Source organism: Oryctolagus cuniculus, chromosome X (assembly GCF_051225735.1).
Source record: "Oryctolagus cuniculus isolate XC-2025 breed Fujian yellow rabbit chromosome X, ASM5122573v1, whole genome shotgun sequence".
Lineage (NCBI taxonomy): Eukaryota > Metazoa > Chordata > Mammalia > Lagomorpha > Leporidae > Oryctolagus > Oryctolagus cuniculus.
Genome location: NC_142888.1, coordinates 36763052 through 36783490, shown reverse-complemented (window position 1 = coordinate 36783490; position 20439 = coordinate 36763052). Strand labels below are relative to the sequence as shown.

At 49.2% G+C, this 20439-nt stretch overlaps 1 protein-coding gene, 1 long non-coding RNA gene and 1 other non-coding gene across 6 annotated transcripts in view; all 3 read right to left on the bottom strand.

Annotated features, from left to right (window-relative positions):
- LOC108178762 (uncharacterized) overlaps positions 1–6117 on the bottom strand; it is a 38578-nt gene extending 32461 nt beyond the window's left edge. For 2 of the 4 annotated variants that reach the window (XR_016227898.1, XR_011385674.2), the window contains exons 1-2: positions 5858–5992; positions 2389–2468 (exon numbers count right to left, since the gene is read on the bottom strand). This is a non-coding gene — a transcript (uncharacterized LOC108178762). Of the gene's footprint in view, positions 1–2388; positions 2469–5691; positions 5768–5857 lie in introns of all 4 variants that reach the window. The other 2 variants (XR_016227897.1, XR_016227896.1) reach the window with 2 other exon arrangements.
- A 5923-nt stretch (positions 6118–12040) lies between these two features.
- LOC138843247 (uncharacterized) lies at positions 12041–13251 on the bottom strand. The gene is made up of 2 exons (XR_011385673.2): positions 13127–13251; positions 12041–12299 (listed from the first exon to the last, which is right to left on the bottom strand). It is a non-coding gene; the product is annotated as an uncharacterized LOC138843247 (long non-coding RNA).
- Positions 13252–13471: 220 nt separating this feature from the next.
- Positions 13472–19930, bottom strand: TSPYL2 (TSPY like 2). The gene is made up of 7 exons (XM_008272646.5): positions 18948–19930; positions 17647–17724; positions 17422–17533; positions 17189–17334; positions 16968–17065; positions 15915–16660; positions 13472–14238 (listed from the first exon to the last, which is right to left on the bottom strand). Exons 1-7 carry the CDS (start codon positions 19776–19778, stop codon positions 14090–14092), a joined length of 2160 nt encoding a protein of 719 aa, XP_008270868.1. The 5' UTR covers positions 19779–19930; the 3' UTR covers positions 13472–14089.
- Positions 19931–20439: the final 509 nt, after the last annotated feature.

Below are 20439 nucleotides of genomic sequence, written 5' to 3'. Positions count from 1 at the left end.
AAGAAACTGAGTTCCTCACACCCATGTGGGAGCCCTGGATTGAGTTTTGGCTCTCGACCACAGTTGTGAGCTTTTGGGAAATCAATCAGCAAATGAGAGCCAGTTCTTTCTGGGTGTGTCTGTCTCTCTGGAATGAATAAATAATAAATTTTAAAAATGGACTAAGGATTTGAATAGATATTTTTCCAAAGAGGATATACAAATTGCCAATAAACACATAAAAGGACACTTAGCATCATTAGATATTAGAGAAATGAAAATCAAAACTATAAGGAGATACTATCTTGTATTCAGTAGGATGGCTATAATCAAACAGATAGAAAATAAAGCATGTTGGTGACGATGTGGAGAAACTGGAACCCCCATATAAGGGTACTTCCAACAGTTCATGGAAATTGGAATTAAGAGGAAAGTTTACTTTGGTATAAGATGTTTTGCAGTTCATGCATAGATTTTTCATAATATGCTTTTTCCATGAACTGTTGGAAGTACCCTTATACACTACTGGTGGGAATGTAAAACTCTCCAGTCACCTTTTGCAAATGGTTTAGTAGTTCCTCAAAAAGTTAAACATAAAGGGGCTGGTATGTGGCACTGACATCCCATATGGATGCTGGTTAGAGTTGATTGCTCCATTTCCAATCCAGCTCCCTGCTGATGGCCTGGGAAAGCAGTAGAAGATGGCCGAAGTCCTTGGGCCCCTGCACCCGCATGGGAGACCCAGAAGAAGCTCCTGGTTCCTGGCTTTGGATCAGCCCAGCTCCAACCATTACAGCCATTTTGGGAGTGAGCCAGCACGTGGAAAACCTCTCTCTCTTTCTCTCTCCCTCCCTCTCTGAAACTCTGCCTCTCAAGTAAATAAGTAAATCTTTAAAAAAAAAAATAGATACAATTATACCCTAGAGAAAATAACACACTTACCCATACAAAAACATGAATAGAATTTTTCAGAGAAATTATTGTATTATTCATGGTAGTGAAACATGGAAACAACTGAAATGTCCATCTACTCACAAATGAGTAAACAAAATGTTCGATACACAATACACAATGGAGTGGTATTTGGCAATAGGAAGAAATGATATTTCCAACAATGTGGATGAACCTCAAAAAATCATGCAAAGTGAAAGCAGCCAGTCATAAAGACTAACAGGCTGTTATGATCTCATATCTATGAAATGTCTAGAATAGGCCAATCTAGAGAGACAGCAAAAAAATAATTAGTGGTTTCCCAGGGCTAGGAAGAAGGGCAAATAATGCAAGTGACTGCTGAAGAGGAAGGAGCTTCTTTGACACAGGGGGATGAAACTGCACTAAATCTATTCATGGTGATGACTGCACAACTTCATGGTAGGCGACAAACCACGGAACAAACAGCCTTTAAAAGCATAACAAAAACACAGATGCAATAACAGAACGTCTATGTGCTAATGAGAACGATCTTGTAGAGGGGGAAATGGCCGATGCAGGAGAGAGGAGGGAAAAGTGGGAGGGCAATGTCCTCAGGTAGGTAAGAGAGGATGAGATCTGGTGCCAAAGGAGAGGGACTGGATTTTGATGACAGCAGGAATGGTTTATCTGGAACAGCAGAGAAGAAGGAAGAGTATGTGAGTACAACTACTGGGTGTGTGTGTGTGTGTGTGTGTGTGTGTGTGCGTGTGTTCTATGGATGCTTTCTTTGGATAGTTTCACTTTTTTAGTCAAGTAGAGAACCAGAGTATAAGGATGGCAGATGAGGTATTAGAAATATGAAAAGAAAGAAGGTGTGAAGTCCAGCTCTCTGCTGTGGCCCGGGAGTGCAGTGGAGGATGGCCCAAGTGCTTGGGCCCTGCACCCGCATGGGAGACCAGGAGAAGCACCTGGCTCCTGCCTTCGGATCAGCAAGGTACACCGGCCACAGTGGCCATTGGGGGGTGAACCAACGGAAAAGGAAGACCTTTCTTTCTGTCTCTGTCTCTCTCTCTCTCTCTCTCACTGTCTAACTCTGCCTGTCCAAAAAATAAAATAAAATAAAATAAAATAAAATAAAATAAGAAAGGAGGTGTGAAATAATCACTTTGGAGGTAGGAGAGCATGTGGCCTGGGGAAACGGGGCAAAGCAGGAAAAGAGCTGGATTTAATCAGGGCTGGGGTCTCCCCTGGCAACTATGCTGGAGAGACAGAGGGGTCAGGATGATGAAGGTGTATGCAAGGGGAGGACTGTGACAAGCCCTGGGACCTATCCGGATTAAAGTGAAGGGTAGTAGAAATGTCCCATCCCGGTGGGATTGAAGGAGTTAGCAGAGGGAGTGATCTGGGAGGGTAGGAGGTGCTGGGTGGATGGCAGGATGTCAGAAACTGAGATTGAGGTGACAATGCAGTCATAGGCAATGACAAGAAGGATAATACCATTGGAGCAGGCGGCTCAGGTGGGGTTGAAAGGCAGAGTCTTTGCAGGAGAGTGGATCACAGAACGTGGGCAGGATCACCTAAGAGGATATTAAAATCATCAAGAATTAGGACTGGAACAGAGTTCGAGACAGTAAACTCATAGTTAAATTCCTCTAGGAATGAGGAACAGCAAGGGCTGGGGAGGCGGGTGTGCGTGCCTGTATGTGACTCTGACACAGAGTGGGGGCGGGTTTGCTGGTATAATCTGATGATATGAGATTTAAAACAAGGTAGCTGATATTTACATCACCTCAGAACATCTCACCATAAATCACTTAGGAATTACACAGGCAAAAGAGTACAGTCACACGTCACTTCACCATGGGGGATATGTCCTGAGAAACGCGTTTTTAGGTGATTCTGTCATTGCTTGAACATCACAGAGGGTACTTAAATGCAAATGGAGAGAGTGTCACAGGTGATATAATCTTACAGGACCGCTGTTGTGTATGTGATCTCTTGTTGACCAACCCGTGGTGGTGCAGTATGTGCCAATAGCCAGAGTGAGGAAATCTGGCAGGCATCAGCTTCAACAAGCTGTCAAAATGAAAGCAACCCGTGTTGGAACACAATGACATGGTGTGCATCCTGATATGACACACTGAAGACACAACATCTCTTCTGTGGTATGCTTTGCCAAAATTACACAATCACCTGCAGACAATCCAAAATTCTATGCAATAACTACCATGGCTATTCGGAAGCATCGAAGTTGTGAAAGACAGAGAAAGACTTAAAGAACTGGTTCAAATTAGAATGCTTTAGGGGTCATGATGACCAAATGCAATGTGGGATCCTGCACAGGACCCTAGAAAAGAAAAATAGTATTAGTGGAGAAACTGACAAAAATCTAAACGCAGTCTATGCTTCTGGTCCCAGTATTATTACCCCAAGGTGAATTCTCTATTGGATACTTATGCTGCAGTTCTATAATGCATTAACATTTGGTAGATCTGAGTGAGGATATATGGGAATACTTTAATTTGTACAGTGTTACAATCTTTTTTAAAGCCAGAAATTCCTTAAAAGTAAAAAAACGCTTAAAACTCTACAGGGAAACAAACAGTCAAAAAGGGTTGTTTAAGGAGGAGGGAGACAGAGATGTGTAGAAAGTGCAATCAGAAGCAAGGACCCATGTCTCCTGGTCAGAGGGATATGAGGGTGGAGCTGGGTAATGGTGTATCCAGGCAAATGCCAGACTGCCATCTGTGCGGTGGTTCTTGGCCGAGGTGGGAATCAAGGGATGTTTGGGGGAACTTCTGATCGTCACAATAATTCAAGACTATGGGTGACATTTAGTGGGCATTCAGTAGTGCACGAGGCAGCTCCCTCCACATGCCAAAGCATTTTACTGCATCCCATATTTCTTTAGAGTATCCCACCAGACACTCACACAAGTTGGTCCCTTCATGTAGTCATTTGACAAACATTTAGCAGGAGAGCCTACTGTGTATCCAACTCTGCTTTAGGTAATGGGGAGAACATCAGAGGACAAGACAAAAAAAAAAATTCTTGCCCTTCTGGGCTTACCACTGAGTGGTAGAATCATGTCATAAAAACCAAACACAATAGAGAGGTTAAGTTATATATTATGCAAGCAGGTCCAGAACACTCTGGGAAAAAAAAAAAAACAGAACTAAGAGAGCGCTGCAATTTTAAACAAGATGGTCAGGGTGGCTTTCATTGAGTAAAGAGCATCTGAGTAGAAGCCTGAAGGAAGTGAGGGTCGGAGCTTTGTGCACAGTCAGGGAGGGAGCATTGAAGGCCCAGTACCAAACTGAAGGTGGGAAGTGTGCAGTATGTGTTCAAGGAACATTAAGGAAGACAGCACGGAGGGAACAGGGTGACGGGGGGTGGGGGGAGCAGTATGAGAGAAGGTTGGTCTGTGTGTGTGGGCAGGGGAGCTCAGGGATCTTAATATACACTAGCTTTTCTAGAAATGCAACAACCATATAAATTGAGGGAAGATGGCACGCTGTTTTGTTTAGAACTTCACGAAGACTTGTACATCAGTTATGAAAACTGCACCACCCCGCTTGTGGCTTCTGAATCACCAATCAACACACATGTGCAAGTTTCACTATATGCAAGACCATTTCATTGTAGCTTCCCATGGAGGCATATCCCAGCTTTTACGTATTGAAATATGCAAGAAATATGCACTGTTTTATAAATCAGTCTTCTTTTCCTTGTCCCGTATAGTTCAATGACGGCACCATATTGGTTTTCAGAGAGTTACATATATAGATAGGTTCCATGTTCTATGTGTTTCAGTGCAGAAACACATAGAACATGGGACATTACAAAAACACTCATTATAAAAATGGGCTGCTGGGTCCAATATGCTTGGGACCTATCAAGGCATGGCAAGAAAATTTTGAAGGAAGTATTCAGAAGCCAGGATGAGAATGGAGGTGATTTTTGCTGCTGACCAAAAGTGAGTTCTAGAAGGACTGTAGGTAGGGGACAAAAAGACCGGCAGGGCTGTGTGGAGAGAAAATGTGGGGATTCCTGGACTCCTTGTGGCAAGTAGCACTACATAGGATAAACGGCCATTATAAAGGGGTTTTTTAATCTCTAAGTGTCTCTCCCCACTCAAGGTGTCTCTACATGTTTAACAGAGGATGCTGGGATACAAACAGGGTTCTCTCCTCAACCAGACCAGAAGCAGCCCAAGACCAGGCTTTGTATTTTTATCCACACGATAGTTCAGAGCCCCAGGCTTAGCTCATAGGTGTCCTGAAGCCAAGTTCATGGCTACGAACAGTGCACTTCTACCCTCTTCAGGGATGGGAAGAGACAGGAGAAAGAAGAAAAACAGTAACAGAAAGAGCCCTGAGAAGGAAGACTCAACAGGAGACAGGGAGAAAACAGAGACCAAGAAAGACATTTGCTTTTCAATCACGACTGTCATCATTTATTTAAACATTCCTAGGGGCCAGGGGCTGGGCAACGTGATGTATAGGACTGTCTCAGGTAGAGATTACTACACTCCCATTCAACAGATGAGAAAACTGAGTCAGGTGATGAAACATATGGTTCAAGGTCGGGTCAAGATCCAGTCTGCTAGGTCTGGGTGGTCTACTATGTCTCAGAGAGGTAAACGGACAGAAAGAGACAGAGACCGTGCTAATGTTGGTGGTGGGAGAAACGGAGACAGACACGGACGCAGAGAACCACGTGAGCGACAGGACCCGCACAGAATTTTTTCCTAGAGACCGGGGGTGGGGGCCGCGGAGATCGGGCACAGGTGTTACTCACCTGGTTGCCGTCTGGGGGCCGCGGGAGCACTCGCCCACCCTTTCCTACCCGAATGAATTCTCTGCAACCCGCTGACCTACGGTTGAGAGGCCGTCCGGGTAAAAGCTCGCCCAGGCCCCACCCCTCATGCACTCTGGCCCGGCCTCTTCTCCCACCTGCCCCGCACCTGTCTTTCTGGCTTCTCACCAGACACCTCCGGCCTTAGACGCCCTGCCGCGCTCCAACAGACACCAAGGGTCGGCAGCAGGACCTGCCGTATACACTAGCCGCGTCCCTCTGGCCGGCTGGAGTGCGAACCGGGTCACAGGCCGCCACTGCTACCGACGGCTCCCCGGCTCCCATTGGAGGAGTGCCCTCCTGCCTTCCCTGCGATTGGCTGGAGATGGAAACACTTTATTTTTACCCCTCAGGCCGGGATCCAAGCCCAAGAAAACTCCGCCCCTTCGGGGGACTTTGATTGGTTTACGAGCCAAGCCCACCCTTTCATGGGATTGGCCAGGACAGGAGCATTCATCACTGCCCTTTGCAGGTCTGCTCGACTGGGCTTCCAGGATTCGTTGGGAACACGCAGGCGCGAAGCCTGAACCGAAGCCCGGCCCGAGTCGAGGTAGGAAACCGTTAGCGATCTCAAGTTTCCTGACGTCTTACGCTTGGTCATCCACCTCGCGCTTTCACCGCTTTGCAAAGAGACGCAACTTGGCCCCGTTACCGAAGGCTGCGCCCCCTGCTGGAATTTCCGAGCCAGGTTTCTTTGGTTTAAAGTGGGCAGAGTTCCTAATTTCATCCAGAAAGTATTAGGTGGTTACGGGGAAATGGCGGTTATCCACCAACCCCAGCTATTTACTGAGATATTTAGTCAAGTGACAAGCTCGCTAGGAGCCTCAGCTTAACCCTCTGTGAAATGGAAAGATCCTATTTTTTTCTCCCAACGTAGTGAGGATTCAATGGGAGAAGATAAATTAATTACCAGGGGCACGAATAATTAAACTCGTCTCGCCCAATAATTGCCTTTCCCAACATTCAGGCAGAGGGACTATGCATGGCCCAGAAAGGCAAACTGATTGGCTTGAAGTCACACAGCAATAAGACCCAGAATAAAACCCAGGCTTCTGTTTTCCAAAGGAAAGCTGTTTAACAAGGAAAGACAGACTAAAAAGTCTCCTATTAGCAAGTTTTAAAATTTGGATTCTATAGATTTCTAACCGAGTCAGGATTTGGAGGGGTCCATGACACTGGATGTGAAAATATCTACATCTTTATTTTCTCTCTCTTCACGAATTGAAATTTAGCATTTTTAAAAGACTTAGTTTTGTTTATTTGAAAGGCAGGGCTACAGAGAGACCTTCCATTCACTGACTCACTCCACAAGTAGCTGCAATGGCCTAGGCTGGGACAGGCTGAAGCCAGAAGCCTGGGAGTCCATCCAGCTCTCCCACATGGGTGCAGGGGCCCAAGGACTTGGGCCATCCTCTTCTGCTATCCCCAGGCCCATTAGCAGGGACCTGGATCAGAAGTGGAGCAGCAGGGACCAGGGTTGATACAGGATGCCAACATTGCAAGCTGTGGCTTAGTCTGCTGCACCACAATGCCAGCCTTGAAATTTAGCATTTTTTGTATAAAATAATGTAACCATAGTAACAGTATCAGTGACTGTCACCAATAGAAATCACAGGTTTTCGTATCACCTTATAGTATAGACCTCTTGAAATGTTGTATAAACTCATCACTGTTATAAAATCATGATAGTCATTACATCCTCCATTAGATCTTATTATTTAATGGATTAATAAGGACATTAATTACATGCATTACTGTAGCACATAGTTGATTTTCCCATATTTTGATATTCATATTTAGATGTTATTCTAGTGTAGCCGACGCTGTGGCACAGCGGGTTAAAGCACCGCCTGGAATGCTGGCATCCTGTATGGGCACCAGTTCAAGTCCTGGCTGCTCTACTTCTGATCCAGCTCTCTGCTCTGGCCTGGGAAAGCAGTAGAAGCTGGCCCAAGTGCTTGGACTCCTGTACTCACGTGGGAGACCCAGAAGAAGCTCCTGGCTCCTGGCTTTGGATCGGTGCAGCTTCGGCCACTGTGGTTATTTAGGGAGTGAACCAGTGGATGGAAGACCTCTCTCTCTGTCTCTACCTCTCTCTGTAACTCTGTCTTTCAAATAAATAAAATAAATCTTTAAAAATAAATAAGTGTAATTCGAGGTATATTATTTTATCTATTTAAATGATTTTTTTCTGAGCAAAGGGCATAGGGTTCACTAAATCACCAAACAGGTCCATAGCACCAAAAATATTAAGAATACTTGTTTTGAATTCTGGGCTCTAAGAGAACAGACTTGGCCTATCCCATTTCTTTGCTGTATCCCTATATTGCAGTGCAGTATGGGGCACACAGTAGGTGCTCAATAGGTGTTTAATGAATGAAAACAGGATTCCTCCCCAGTCATCCTCTGCACTCCAATTGAGGGAGCCAGTGCTGGCCCTTTTGGTCACTTAAGAAGGAGGACAGGAGCCAGTGGTGTGGTATAGCTGGTTCACCCTGTATCAGAGTGCTGGTTCAAGTCCCTGCTGCTCCACTTCCAATCCAGCTCCCTGCTAATGTGCCAGGGAAGGCAATGATAATGGCCCAAGTACTTTGGCCCCTGCCACCCATGTGGAAGTGAAAGATGGGAGTTCCTGGCTTCTTGCTTCAGGCTGGCCCAGACCTGGCTGTTGTAGTGATTTGGAGAGTGAATCATCAGATGAAAGATCTCTCTCTGTCTCTGCCTTTCAAATAAATAAATATTAGACAGAAGGAGCAGCATTCCTGAATCTAATTTTGTTCCTGCTAATATTCTGTTCACAGTAGAGGGTGGCACTTTAAAGGCCTGGCCCCAGGGAATCCTGGGAAGCTCACACGCAAGAGGAGGGCACTGTGAAGCAGAGGTGTTGGAGCAGGCTATGCAGGATGATGAAGACTAGTAGTTGCGGCATGGCAGCAGGTCCTGGGTTACACTGGGCTCAGGACTCCTCAGTTTCCTCCTGGATTCTGTTTAAGATCCCAGAAAATGGGGCATGTTTCTCTAGCCTTCAGCAGAGACTGTATTTTGCAGCTCAATGTGATTTTACAGACCTTCTAGAATAGTCTTCCCCTTTGGAGGTGAGCCTCATATCTTACTCCTCATATTGAGGAGTGAGAGGAGAGCACAGGGAATAGAGAACTTCCTCTCTTTCCATGCCTCAGCCCAGGAAATGAGAAGGCACTCCAGAAAGTTGGGGGAAAGTGGAATCCAAAGTTTATTGTAGGGGGCTGGCACTGTGGTGCAGCAGGTGAACACCCTGGCCTGAAGCACCGGCATCCCATATGGGTGCTGGTTTGAGACGCAGCTGCTCCACTTCCTTTTTCTTTTTTTAAAAGATTTATTTATTTTATTTGAAAGTAAGAGTTACACAGAGAGGCAGAGGCAGAGAGAGAGAGAGAGAGAGGTCTTCCATCCACTGGTTCACTCCCCAGATGGCTGCAACAGCCAGAGCTGCACCGATCCGAAGCCAGGAGCCAGGAGCTTCTTCTGGGTCTCCCACACAGGTGCAGGGGCCCAAGGACTTGGGTCATCTTCTACTGCTTTCCCTGGCCACAGCAGAGAGCTAGATTGGAAGAGGAGCAACCCATAATGGGATGCTGGTGCTTCAGGCCAGGGCTTTAACCCACTGCACCACAGTGCTGGCCCCTGCTCCACTTCCAATCCAACTCTCTGCTATGGCCCGCGAAAGCAGTAGAAGATGGCCCAAGTCCTTGGGCCCCTGCACCCGCGTGGGAGACCCAGAGGAAGCTCCTGGCTCCTGGCTTCGGATGGAAGACGCCCCCTATCTGTAACTCTGACTTTCAAATAAATAAATAAATCTTTAAAAAATAGGCCGGCGCCATGGCTCAATAGGCTAATCCTCTGCCTCTGGCGCTGGCATCCTGGGTTCTAGTCCCAGTCAGGGTGCCGGTTTCTGTCCTGGTTGCTCCTCTTCCAGGCCAGTTCTCTGCTGTGGCCCGGGAATGCAGTGGAGGCTGGCCCAAGTGCTTGGGCCCTGCACCCGCATGGGAGACCAGGAGGAAGTACCTGGCTCCTGGCTTCGGATCAGTGTGGTCTGCTGGCCACAGCGTGCCGGCTGCAGTGGCCATTGGAGGGTGAACCAACAGAAAAAGGAAGACCTTTCTCTCTGTCTCTCTCTCTATCTACTCTGCCTGTCAAAATAAATAAATAAACCAAAGTTTATTGTGATGCAAAAACTGATAGAAATATATGCATACTTTTTTCCATAATACACATTTTTCCATGAACCTTTTGAAGACTCCTCATATTAGAATCCCCTAATTGGGTCCTCCGAGTTTCCCTGAAGACCAATGGCCCTTTTTGATTGGGTGGGCAAAGAGGAACTTCAAATACCGGGCTGAGGGGCTGGGCAGTTGGGAATGGGGGCAGCAGAGAGGAATCAGGGATGGGCAATAAGAAATGCAGACTCCAGAGACCTGCTTCAATGCTAGATGCTATCCAGGGATCCTGCAAAGGCTACTTCCGCTGGACAGCTCCTGTGGCATGATCAGCCCAATGCTGTAGATGAGGCCCTCGAGAGAGCATTGAGGGAGTCATGTTGTGAGCTACGAGTAAGCATGGACTTCAACACTGCCTGCACCAAAATAAGCTCTGCTTTTATTTATATGTTTAGGTTTTATTTACTTGAAAGAGTGACAGAGAGGGGGAGAGACCAGCGAGACAGAGAGACAGACAGAAAGAAAGAGAGAGAGAGAGAGAGTCCGCCCATGCTCTGGTTCACTCCCCAAATGGTTGCAATAGCCAAGGCTGGGCCAGGCTAAAGCCAGGAGCCTGGAACTCCAAGTGGGTCTCCCACATGGGTGGCAGGGGCCCAAGCACTAGGTTCACCTTCTGTCATTTTCCCAGGCCATTAGCAGGGAGTTGGATCAGAAACAGACAGACAGAACTCAAACCAGCACTCTGATAATGGTGTCGCAGGCAGTGTGATAACTTGCTGGGCCACAATACCAGCTCCTAAACTTATCTTTTAATTCTGTTTTCCACAGACTCTTTGAAGAACCCTCATAGGGCAGGCAGGTGGGCAAGGGAAACTAGGCTAACTGTCTCTCACACTGGCTGTGATCCTCTTGCTAGTCTGAACTCTTAGCCCACTGCAGGGCCTTTGTCCCTGCTGCTTTTCCCTCACCTCCTCCTCCTCACTATTGTTAATCAGGACTGGCTCCACATATTGCATGTAGATGTCTCTTTTCTCTGCATCAACTTAGGATCCTGCACACTCAGCTCTAACCTGGAAGTACTGCATTACCTTGGGCAAGATGTTGCTCTTTCTAGCCTCAGTCCTGTCTACCTACCTCTGACAGTGTGATTCAAGGTCCAAACTAGAGGCATGGAGCCAGCACTGTGGTGCCACCACCCCATATAGGCACTGGTTCAAGTCCTGGCTGCCTCACTTCCAATCCAGCTCCCTGCTAATGTGCCTGGGAAAGCAGTGGAAGATGGCCCAAGTACTTATGCCTCAGCACCCAACGTGGGACACCCAGATGAAGCTCCTGGCTCCTGACTGGCCCAGCTCTGTCCACTGCAGCCATTTGGGGAATGAACCAGCAGATGGAAGATCTCTCTCTGTGTCTTTCCTCTCTCTCTCTGTAACTCTACCTTGTAAATAAATAAATAAATCTTAAAAAATAAAACTAGAGGCATGAAAACCACCATCCTCTCTCCCAAAACATTTATCGGAATTATGTGCAAGATCTAGTATTGCAACCATTTCACAGAAGAAGCCCAGAGAGGGAAGGGCCTTTGACAAAGGTTCCACAGCAACTTGGCAGTCATGTCTACTCCTCTCAATCTCTTTCTACCCACATCTTTTTAAAAAATATTTATTTTATCTATTTGAAAGGCAGAGAAAGACACCTTCCATCCACTGGTTTACTCCCCAAATGGCCTCAATGGCCAGGACTGGGCCAGGCTGAAGCCAAGAGCCCAGAACTCCATCTGGATCTCCCACGTGGGACTCTCCACTCACATCTAAAGCCAGTTGACTCTAACATCTTCAAAGCTCTCGTATAATAGGCAAATTTCTCATGCAGAAGAATTCTGATTAATTCATGAAGATACTTCCCTCTCAAGGAAATGAAACATAATTCCCCACTCCCTAAGCATGGGCTGCGCTCAGTGGCTTCTTTCCAAAGAGGGCAGCCTGGAAAGCGGGGGTGCAGAAAGCAGTGACTTTAAAGTGGAGAAACCTGACAGACACTACCTCGGCCAGGTGATGAAAAGTCACAACAGTCATGTCATATTGATGGTATGCATCTTTGATAGGGATGTGATGAGAAGGTAATTTTATTTCTGTGGTCTTCCTGCCCCAAACTTATAACCCCAGCAGAATTGTGAGAAAAACACCAGTCCAATCCCCATGAAGAGCCACTCTTGTGGAATACCTGACCAGTACTCCTCAAACGTTGATGATTCCAGGTCATCAAAAACCAAGGACAGTCTGAGAAGCGGTCACAGCCAAGAGAACCCTAAGCAGATACAATGGATAAATGCAGTGTGGTATCCTGGGTAGGATCCTGGAATAGAAAAAAGGACATTAGGCTGTGATTAGGAAAATCTGGATAAAGTGCTTACTAGTAATATGGGGATATTGGCTTATTCATTGTCACAAATGTAAATTGTAGAATGTTAATAGGGGAAGTGGTTGTGAGTTTTCCATATTATCTTCACCTTAATTCTGTAAATCTAAACTGTCGTGAAACTAAGTTTATTTTGTTTAAACTCCCATCTTTGCCCCCATCTGGCCTCTCTGACCTGAGGAATACAGCTAGCATCCGTGCCCTTCCTCCCTGCTCTTCTCCACTCCAATCCATTCCACCGGCAGCCAGCAGGGGGCATCCGCTAAACCGCAAATCTGATAATATTGGAAGCTTTCCAGAAAAGCAAGATATTGGATGGAAAGTTCCGGAGATAGTGTAAAAAGAGCTGATGTCTTTATAAAAGTTATCATTATTATCAAGAACTGACGTGGGAAATGTTCTGGTGTTCGCTGAAATAAAGTTAGAGTATCTAAAAAGTAATACAAGTAATACAAGGCCTCCCACATAAAGCCTGCCTTTCAGATGCCACCTGATCGCACAGATGCATAGTAATTTCTTTTTTTTTTTCTTTATCTCTATGGGAACTCCTCAGCCCGAGCCATCTTTTTTCCTGCCTTATCCCGCACATTCAGCTCCAGGGACCCCACACCTCCTTCCAAAGATAAGAGTCATTCCTGCAAGACTGGGCTGTACTGTCCGTACCCCCCCCCCTTTTTTTTTGACTACTTGCAAAGGAGAAAAATGAATTCCTTTGGCTCCCCTACACCCAGCTCACACTAGGCCCGAAGAAAGGTTTGACGCACTCCAAATGAAAAGATGAATCACCAAATACATGAATGTTCTAGGGCGCAGGGCTTCTCGGTGCGCTTGCGCCGGTCGGAAAGGCGTGGGAAGCTCCCGGCTACCTGGCTGGCTCTACTGCAGCCGCCGGGAGTGGGCGGGGCCCCCTCAACCTCGCCCTGCCATTGGCCAGGACGGTCCGCATTGGTCTGACGCAAAGCCTCTGCAGCTGAACGCCCCCCCCCCCCCCCCCCCGCAACTAGCATCCTGCAGGCTACTGCGTAGGCCAGGCCGTTTTGTGTGGGCCTGTGGGGAGGACAGCCGCTGGGGACGGCGCACGGGGCAGGACAAAAGACTCGAAGCAGCACTTTTTGAGTTTGCTCAGGATTTTATTAGGATCACGGGGGATCACAGGGAAAGAGGCGGGGCTTCTGGGGGTGGAGGGCAGGAATACCGCAATGGCGAAGAGGCCTTGCATAGACACCGAGGCGGGCTAGCGGGCGCGGCGTGGGGGAGAGGAGAATGGAAAAGGAGAGAGAGAGAGAAGAGAGACTTGGGAGGGGGAACAGGATGGCAGCAGTGCCTCCAAGGCCACTGCGCGGCTGCAAAGAAGGCCACAGCGACCCTCCCTGCTTGGGGATCAGGGTGTCCACTCCACACTGCACGGAGAGAGGGGCTGGGATCAACACTGACGAGGAGAAGGGGGGTGGAGGGGCCCTGACCAAGGCATCACAATAAATACGGTTAGCAGCACACAGAAGCCTGCGGGGGAGGAGGGCCAAAAAAAAGGGGGAACCCCCCTTCCCCTCCCCCCAAAATAAGAACTTTGCAATTACTAAACCATAAAAATAAACTTTAAACCCGTGTACGAAGTCGGTCACCCCCCAGAAGTGCAATGTGGGGCTGCGCGGCCCTAGCTGAGGGGGAGGGCAGATGGGGTAGGGGCAGGGGGATACAGAGAGGTGACCCTCACAAGGGCGAGATGTTTATCCAGTTTTCCCCCTCTTCCCCAGGGTGGCCCAAACGTTTGGGACCTGCAGCACCTCCTCTATGTCGGAGTCTTCCGAGTTGACTTCGCTTCCTTCTTCCTCATAGCTTCGTTCTTCCTCGTAGCTGTCTTCACCTTGCTCACTGCCTGCGTGGGGCAGAGAGGAAAGGGAAGGCCGCAGGGCAGTTAGATGTGCAGGTAAATGTTGCTCCAAAAGCGAGAAGAGCCTACAGTCAGGGCTGTTGGCGGGAGAGGGGAGAGGGCGGCTGGGACTTGACACAGGCAGCCAAATGTGTGTGTGTGTGTGTGTGAGAGTGAGAGTGAGAGTGAGAGAGAGAGAGAGAGAGAGAGAGACTACCAGCAAGCCCCCAGGGGTGAGGGGGCTGGGAGGGAGGGAGGCAGGAAGGCAGGGTGGGCTCCCCGCCTCTGTCCTGCCAAAACTGACACATCTGAAAATAGGTTTTCCTCCTCCCTGAATTTGTCAATGTGTGTCTCTTATGGAGACACCACCTCCGCTGAATAAACCTTCTATTCATCCCCGGCAGCTCCTTAGCTCCTTTTCCCTGGTCCAATCCAAACAGGCCCCGGTCTGTCTTGTTCAGGCCGATTCCGCGCCCCCACTCCCACCCCAGTCTGGGGAAACAGCTCTCCTCCCTTTCTCAGAGAGAAGAGATGCCATCCGGTGGAAGGACAGAGGGGGCTGACCATGGCCTCGGTTTCTCTAGCCTACCTGAAAAGTATGTCTGGATTGAGGCTACTCACTCAATGTCTCCTTCCTCAGTGCACTGCTTTGGGCCTTGATGGAAGTTTGACAGGGACCCCATGGCCAAAAGCCCCAGGAGACTTCCCATCCCTTCTGCTTCCCCCACAGGCTACAACTAGGCTCTGATACCTCCCTTTGCCAGTCATCTGGGCCACAAAGCTGGGAGTAGCCTTAACTACTACTTTCTCCCTCCAACCCTTGAGTGCCACCCTTCCTTAGCATTTCTCAAAGTGGGTTCTTTGGTAAGCAGTGAGCTTTGACTTCTGTGGTCAAGAAGTCTGTAAAAACACTGGGTTCCTCAAAGTGAAATTGTTGTTTTTTTTACAGGACTTTTCAGAGCCTTTAATGTGCTAATACATAATCTGACTCCACAGGAGAATATTAGCGTATGCAGTATTTCCTTTTGTGATAACTGGTAAAGGGTCCTCAGGAGACAATTTTGGAATGCCTGCCCAAGACACCCTGCACCTTCACCCTTCCAGGTCCTTGTTCACATGATCCCTCCCATCAGGAATGCCCCTTGCTGACAATGTAGCTTGCAAATGGAACGCTACATTCCTCTAGCTCTTCCCTCCCTTATCACTCCTGAGGCAGCATCAGTGTTCCCACTTGTGGCTTCCCAGAGCACACTGTTCACTTCACCCCCTCTCCAATATAGGCCTTGATGTTCCCAGGTGGCCAGGGCTGGGAAAAGAGTACTGCTGAATTGCAATGTGTTTGCTACTTTTTCTCACCTCTTCCCCCTCTCTGTGTGCATGTGATATGGGGACTCGTCTTTTTAGTTTTTCATCCACTGTCTCCCGTCTCTTTGTCTATGTCGGTGGTCATTTGCTCTGTTGCAACCTACCTATCCATCACCCAGAACTGAAGTCTGCTTCTTTGGTCTTTGTTAAATTTGTAAATGAAATTTTCCCTGGTCTGCCCATTTAAAAAGTTGCACAGAATGCCTTTTCCTTCTTCTGTTAAGAGCAGACCACATCTGCGCCTTGACACACTGACCCTGGCCAGGCTTCCTGTGAGTGAAGGGAAAGGAGAGAAGACAAGACAGGGCCTAGCTCACCTTCCTCACTGACCTCCTCCTCCTCTTCCTCCTCCACTGAGTCTTCAGAGATGATCTCTACCTCGTCCTCATAGTCATCCTGGTTGGTGCTGTCCTCTTGATCCTTGTTGAAGTCTCCAATGCTATTCTTGTAATACTCAATGTCTCTTTCGTCATCATCACTGCCTTCATTGTCACCTTCATTGCCATCATCATCACTGCCTTCGCTGTCACCTTCATTGCCATCATTATCTTCATCATCACTGCCTTCATCTCCTTCATTGTCACTGTCACTGCTGTCTTGGTTGTTGCCAATGCTGTTCTGGTTGCCACCTCTGAGGCTGGTATAACCACCAGCATTCTTGTTGCCATCAAAGTTCTTGCTGAGGGTCTCATTGTCATCAGCTTTCTTGTCTTCCGGGTTCTCACAGTTGTCATCAGGGCTTTCATTGTCATCGGCACTGTCATTGTTGTCAGTGGTCTCATTTTCATCAGTGCTCTCGTTGTTGTCAGTGGTCTCATTGTTGAGGTTCTCATTGTGGTCAGGGCTTTCGCTGTCACAGAGACTCTCATTGATGTCAGTTATCTCATTGTCAGTGGTCTCGAAGTAGTCAGTGGTCTCCATAAAGTCGGAGATCTTGATGTCATGAATGGTGTCGTTGTCAGTGGTCTCATCAATGTCTGAGATCTCGCTGAAAATATCTTCTACTGCAAAGTAGTCATGACCGTCTTCCATGATCACCACCTCACATTCGTCCTTTGTTTTACTGTGGGGGAAGGCTGGGGTGAGTAGGGGATTGGTGGGAAGGGGTGTACCCAGAGCAGACACTGAAAGCTGGTCAGTAACTGAGGAGGCAATAAGCTACAAGGGCTTCTGTGGATGAGGCTAGGGTGGGAGGAGCCCCACTTCTGCCCCTGATGGTGTAACCTCAGGCTATTTCGGGGCATCATTCCACACGTGTAAAACACTGTACTAGGTTATCTCAAAGGTCTCTTTTGCCTCTGTGTGACACTAACCTTTCCTTGCCTCCTCGCCAATAAACCATCTCTCAGCCACCCCTCCCCCCTCATTACCTGTCTTTCTCTTCTTGCTTCTTTCTGTTGGCCCTGTAGCCCCCTTCTCTCATCATGTAATAGCGGACAGGGTTAACCCACAGGTCATTCTTGATAATCTGTTGGGAGGACAGAAGACAGAAAACAGCCATGAGTATAAGCCCCAGCCTCACTCCCAATTTTCCAGGCACTCAGGTAAGTGTAGCAAGGCCTTCTCTGGCAATGCCAGGAAGGGCACCCACCTCAGCGATCCGGTCAGCCTCTGGGAGGCTATGGCTCGAAAACCAGCTGAAGAAGCTGTGGCTGGCATCCTGCTTCCTGCGACTCTGGGCCTGGGGTTCCTGGCCCCGGTGCCAGCGGATCGGGGTGGAATGAGACACCAGCCGTCCTAGGGGGAGAAGAGGTTGTGGAGAGAGGACTGAACAAGGAAAACACTGGAGGATGGACATGGAGTTACCCTAGGACCATGTCTTACCCGAGCGGTTGCGCTGGAACTCCTTAACGATCACCATGTTTGTGAAGTAGGGGTTTGTCTGGAAGTACAGCTTCATTTTGTAGCCCATGGAGATATGTCTGAGATCCTGTACCTGCTCAAGGTGGGGGTAATAGTGGAATCTGTCCCCCGAAATACACCATGGCCCCTGCCACCCACCCCTCACCTCCGAGGACCAGATTCCTTGGCCTTCCTCTTCAGCCTGACCTGCAGATTGGTCAAGTAGCGGAAAATGTCTTCATCACGTTGGTTGATCAAGATTGAAATTCTGGGGTGGTTGAGGAACTGATGAGTGGAGCAGTTTAGGTCAAGGATTAACTGTTCAATGAGAGGGAGGGAGGGAAGGCCAGGCAGGGCAGAGCAAGAGAGAGGCTGGAGTGGGAGGATTCCTTCTGTGTTCATGTGTGGAACAAGCAGGTCCTGTGACTTCTATGTACCTTTCTTCTCTTGATACCATCTGTGTAGCGAAAGCTGCTTATGAATGTGAAGCCTGCATTTGCTGGCCTTGCCATTGTTCATGTTTGCTGCCTGGGTGCTGAAGGTTTATGTCCACGAGACGTTTGTCTCTGGGTGCTGAGGGCTTATGTTCTCAAAATGCTTATGTGTCTGTGCCTAAAGTCCCATGTCCCAGTGATGCTCTATCTGGTTGCAGAGAGACTGTGGTCACAGGATGTTGCACGTGTGGGTGTGGACGTTGTGTCCACGTGTTATATGAATGGCTCCAAGGGTCTGTGTTTAAGTGAGGCTGTGTATCTATATGCTGAGAACCTGGGGCTACATGGTGCTAAGGTCTGGTGTCTACGTGATACTATCTGGGTACTGAAGACCCATGGTCATGTGATACTTTGTGTCAGGGTGCCAAGGATCTGTTATCCACGTTAAACCCATGTGTTCCCAACATGCCACATGTATGTCCCCGGAAATGATTCTTCTTTCCATTTCCTTCATGGAATTCTGTGGTCTCCATATCCAGATACTCTCTCTGACCCCCTTCCCTTCAATGTAGGGGGCTCTAGCCAGGAGTGGGCCTCCTAGGATCTAAGCAGAACCCTAGACTTGCTTTCTGGGCAGTTTCTCTGCTCTGTGCCTTGCCCCTCCCTCATCACTGTCTCTGAGTCACTTTATCTTCTGTATGCCCCTTCCACTGTTCCTTTCACCATCTTTGGTCCAATTTTCCTGCTGTGTGCCCCTGTGTTCCCCTCCCCCTTTTACTGTCTGGGATCTTTTTTTATTTTTTTAACATTGCACATCACTCTTGCTTTCCCATCTGTGGTCCAATTTTTATGCTATGTGCCCCCTCCCCCTCCCCCTTCATCATTGCCATCCAGTCCAGCTTCTCCGATGTTTTGCCCTCCTCCTTCCGTCCCTCTTCCACCCAATCGAGCCAGTCTTCCACAGGGGGCTTACCACCCCATCTTTAGCCATTCTCCACACCTTTTCACCTTTTCTCTCCCCCTCCCCCTTCCTGTCATGGGCTTCTGGCCCATGAATATCGATGAGAAGGATACTGCTTTGACCCAGAAGCCTGGAATATGCTGGATGATGAGGTCTCTGCGCTCCAGGAAGGGTCTTCGCATCTGGATGAACTTGCGCTTGAGACGGAGGAAGGCCTTGCCTGCCTTGATATTCACTGCCTCCAGGTCCATTTGAATACTCTCCAGTGCTTGCAGGATGCTCTCCATCCTCTCACCATTCCCATTCCTCTCTTTGCTTTCCTTCTTCATCTTCCTCTGCTTCCTCCTCCTCCTCCTCCGCCGCCGCCGCCTCCTCACACTTTCCTTCTCATCCTCATCCTCATCCTCCACTATGATGACAGCCTCTTCCTTCCTCTTTGGACCGATTAACCTCTGGGACCCCCACACCCCTGCGCTACAGGTTTCTAGGGCCTTCTCTCCAGCAAGGCTGCTGGGCTCTGCAACCTGAACGTCAATTTCCAAGCTTCCCCCAGAGGCCTCGGAAGGGGACAGTGTTTCCAGGCTTCCCATGGGAGGGGGCGCCTCCCCGTACCCCGACTCCATCGCAGGCTCCCAGTCAGGACCCCCAGCACCCAGGGTGAAATATGCGCGGACCCCTCCCTCCTCAAGAATGACATAGGGCGGCGGCGGGGGCAGAGCGGGGCCCAGCCCCACCCCCCTCATGTCAGCCAGCACCTGTGCCGCCTCGGTTTCCTCCCGGAGCCACGGGCGCTGCTGGAGTGGAGGCAGAGGCAGTCGCAGGAGCGGCGGCGGCGGCGGGGGAGGCGGGGGCGGCGGCGGCGGGGGCGGCGGATCGCGCTCTGGAGACTCAGAGCTGCTCAGGCGGCGGGTCTTGGCCGGAGGCCCCTCATCCGGGCGGTCCATGGTGACCGCACTCGCCCCTTCGCTATCAGCGCGGCCGCCGCTACCAGTCACACCTGAAGCGCAGCTTCTGCACCTCACGCGACCAGCTCGCCTCTCCGCCTCGCTCTGGCGTTCCCTCCCACAGTGCCTGCCCTACTCCCTCCGCGCCAATCGTCGAGGTCCCGCCCACTCCTTGACGTAAAGGGCCTGCTCTGCCTCGCCATTGGCTGTCGGCCGCCGCGGCGGCGCGCGCGCTCCCCCGACCCCCTGCCCGCTCTCACGCAATCTGCTTGCCAACACTACACGTCATCAGTTTCCAATTGGTTCCCCCTCAGAACCGCCAATCAGCGGGCTGACTCCCCCAGCGACGAGAGGGAAACTGAAGGGCGGTTGGCTGTGAGGAATGCCAAAGAAGCCCCTCTCCCTAGCCCTCCCGGCGTTTTATCCAATGGGAAAAGTACCAGTGGTTCTGAAGACCAAAAAACAAGACGAAAAACAAACGCAGGCACTGAGCAGGATGTGCTCAAATAAAATCGGGAGAGCCTCGCTATCATTCTACCTCCCCCATTCGCCTCCTCCCCTCAGCAACTACGCACTTCTAAAATCTGCTCCTTCCCCCACGGCCTGCTTCTTCCCTTGGGGCGAACTGGGCTGTAGCTCTTCAGGGCTTGGGTTGCCCTAC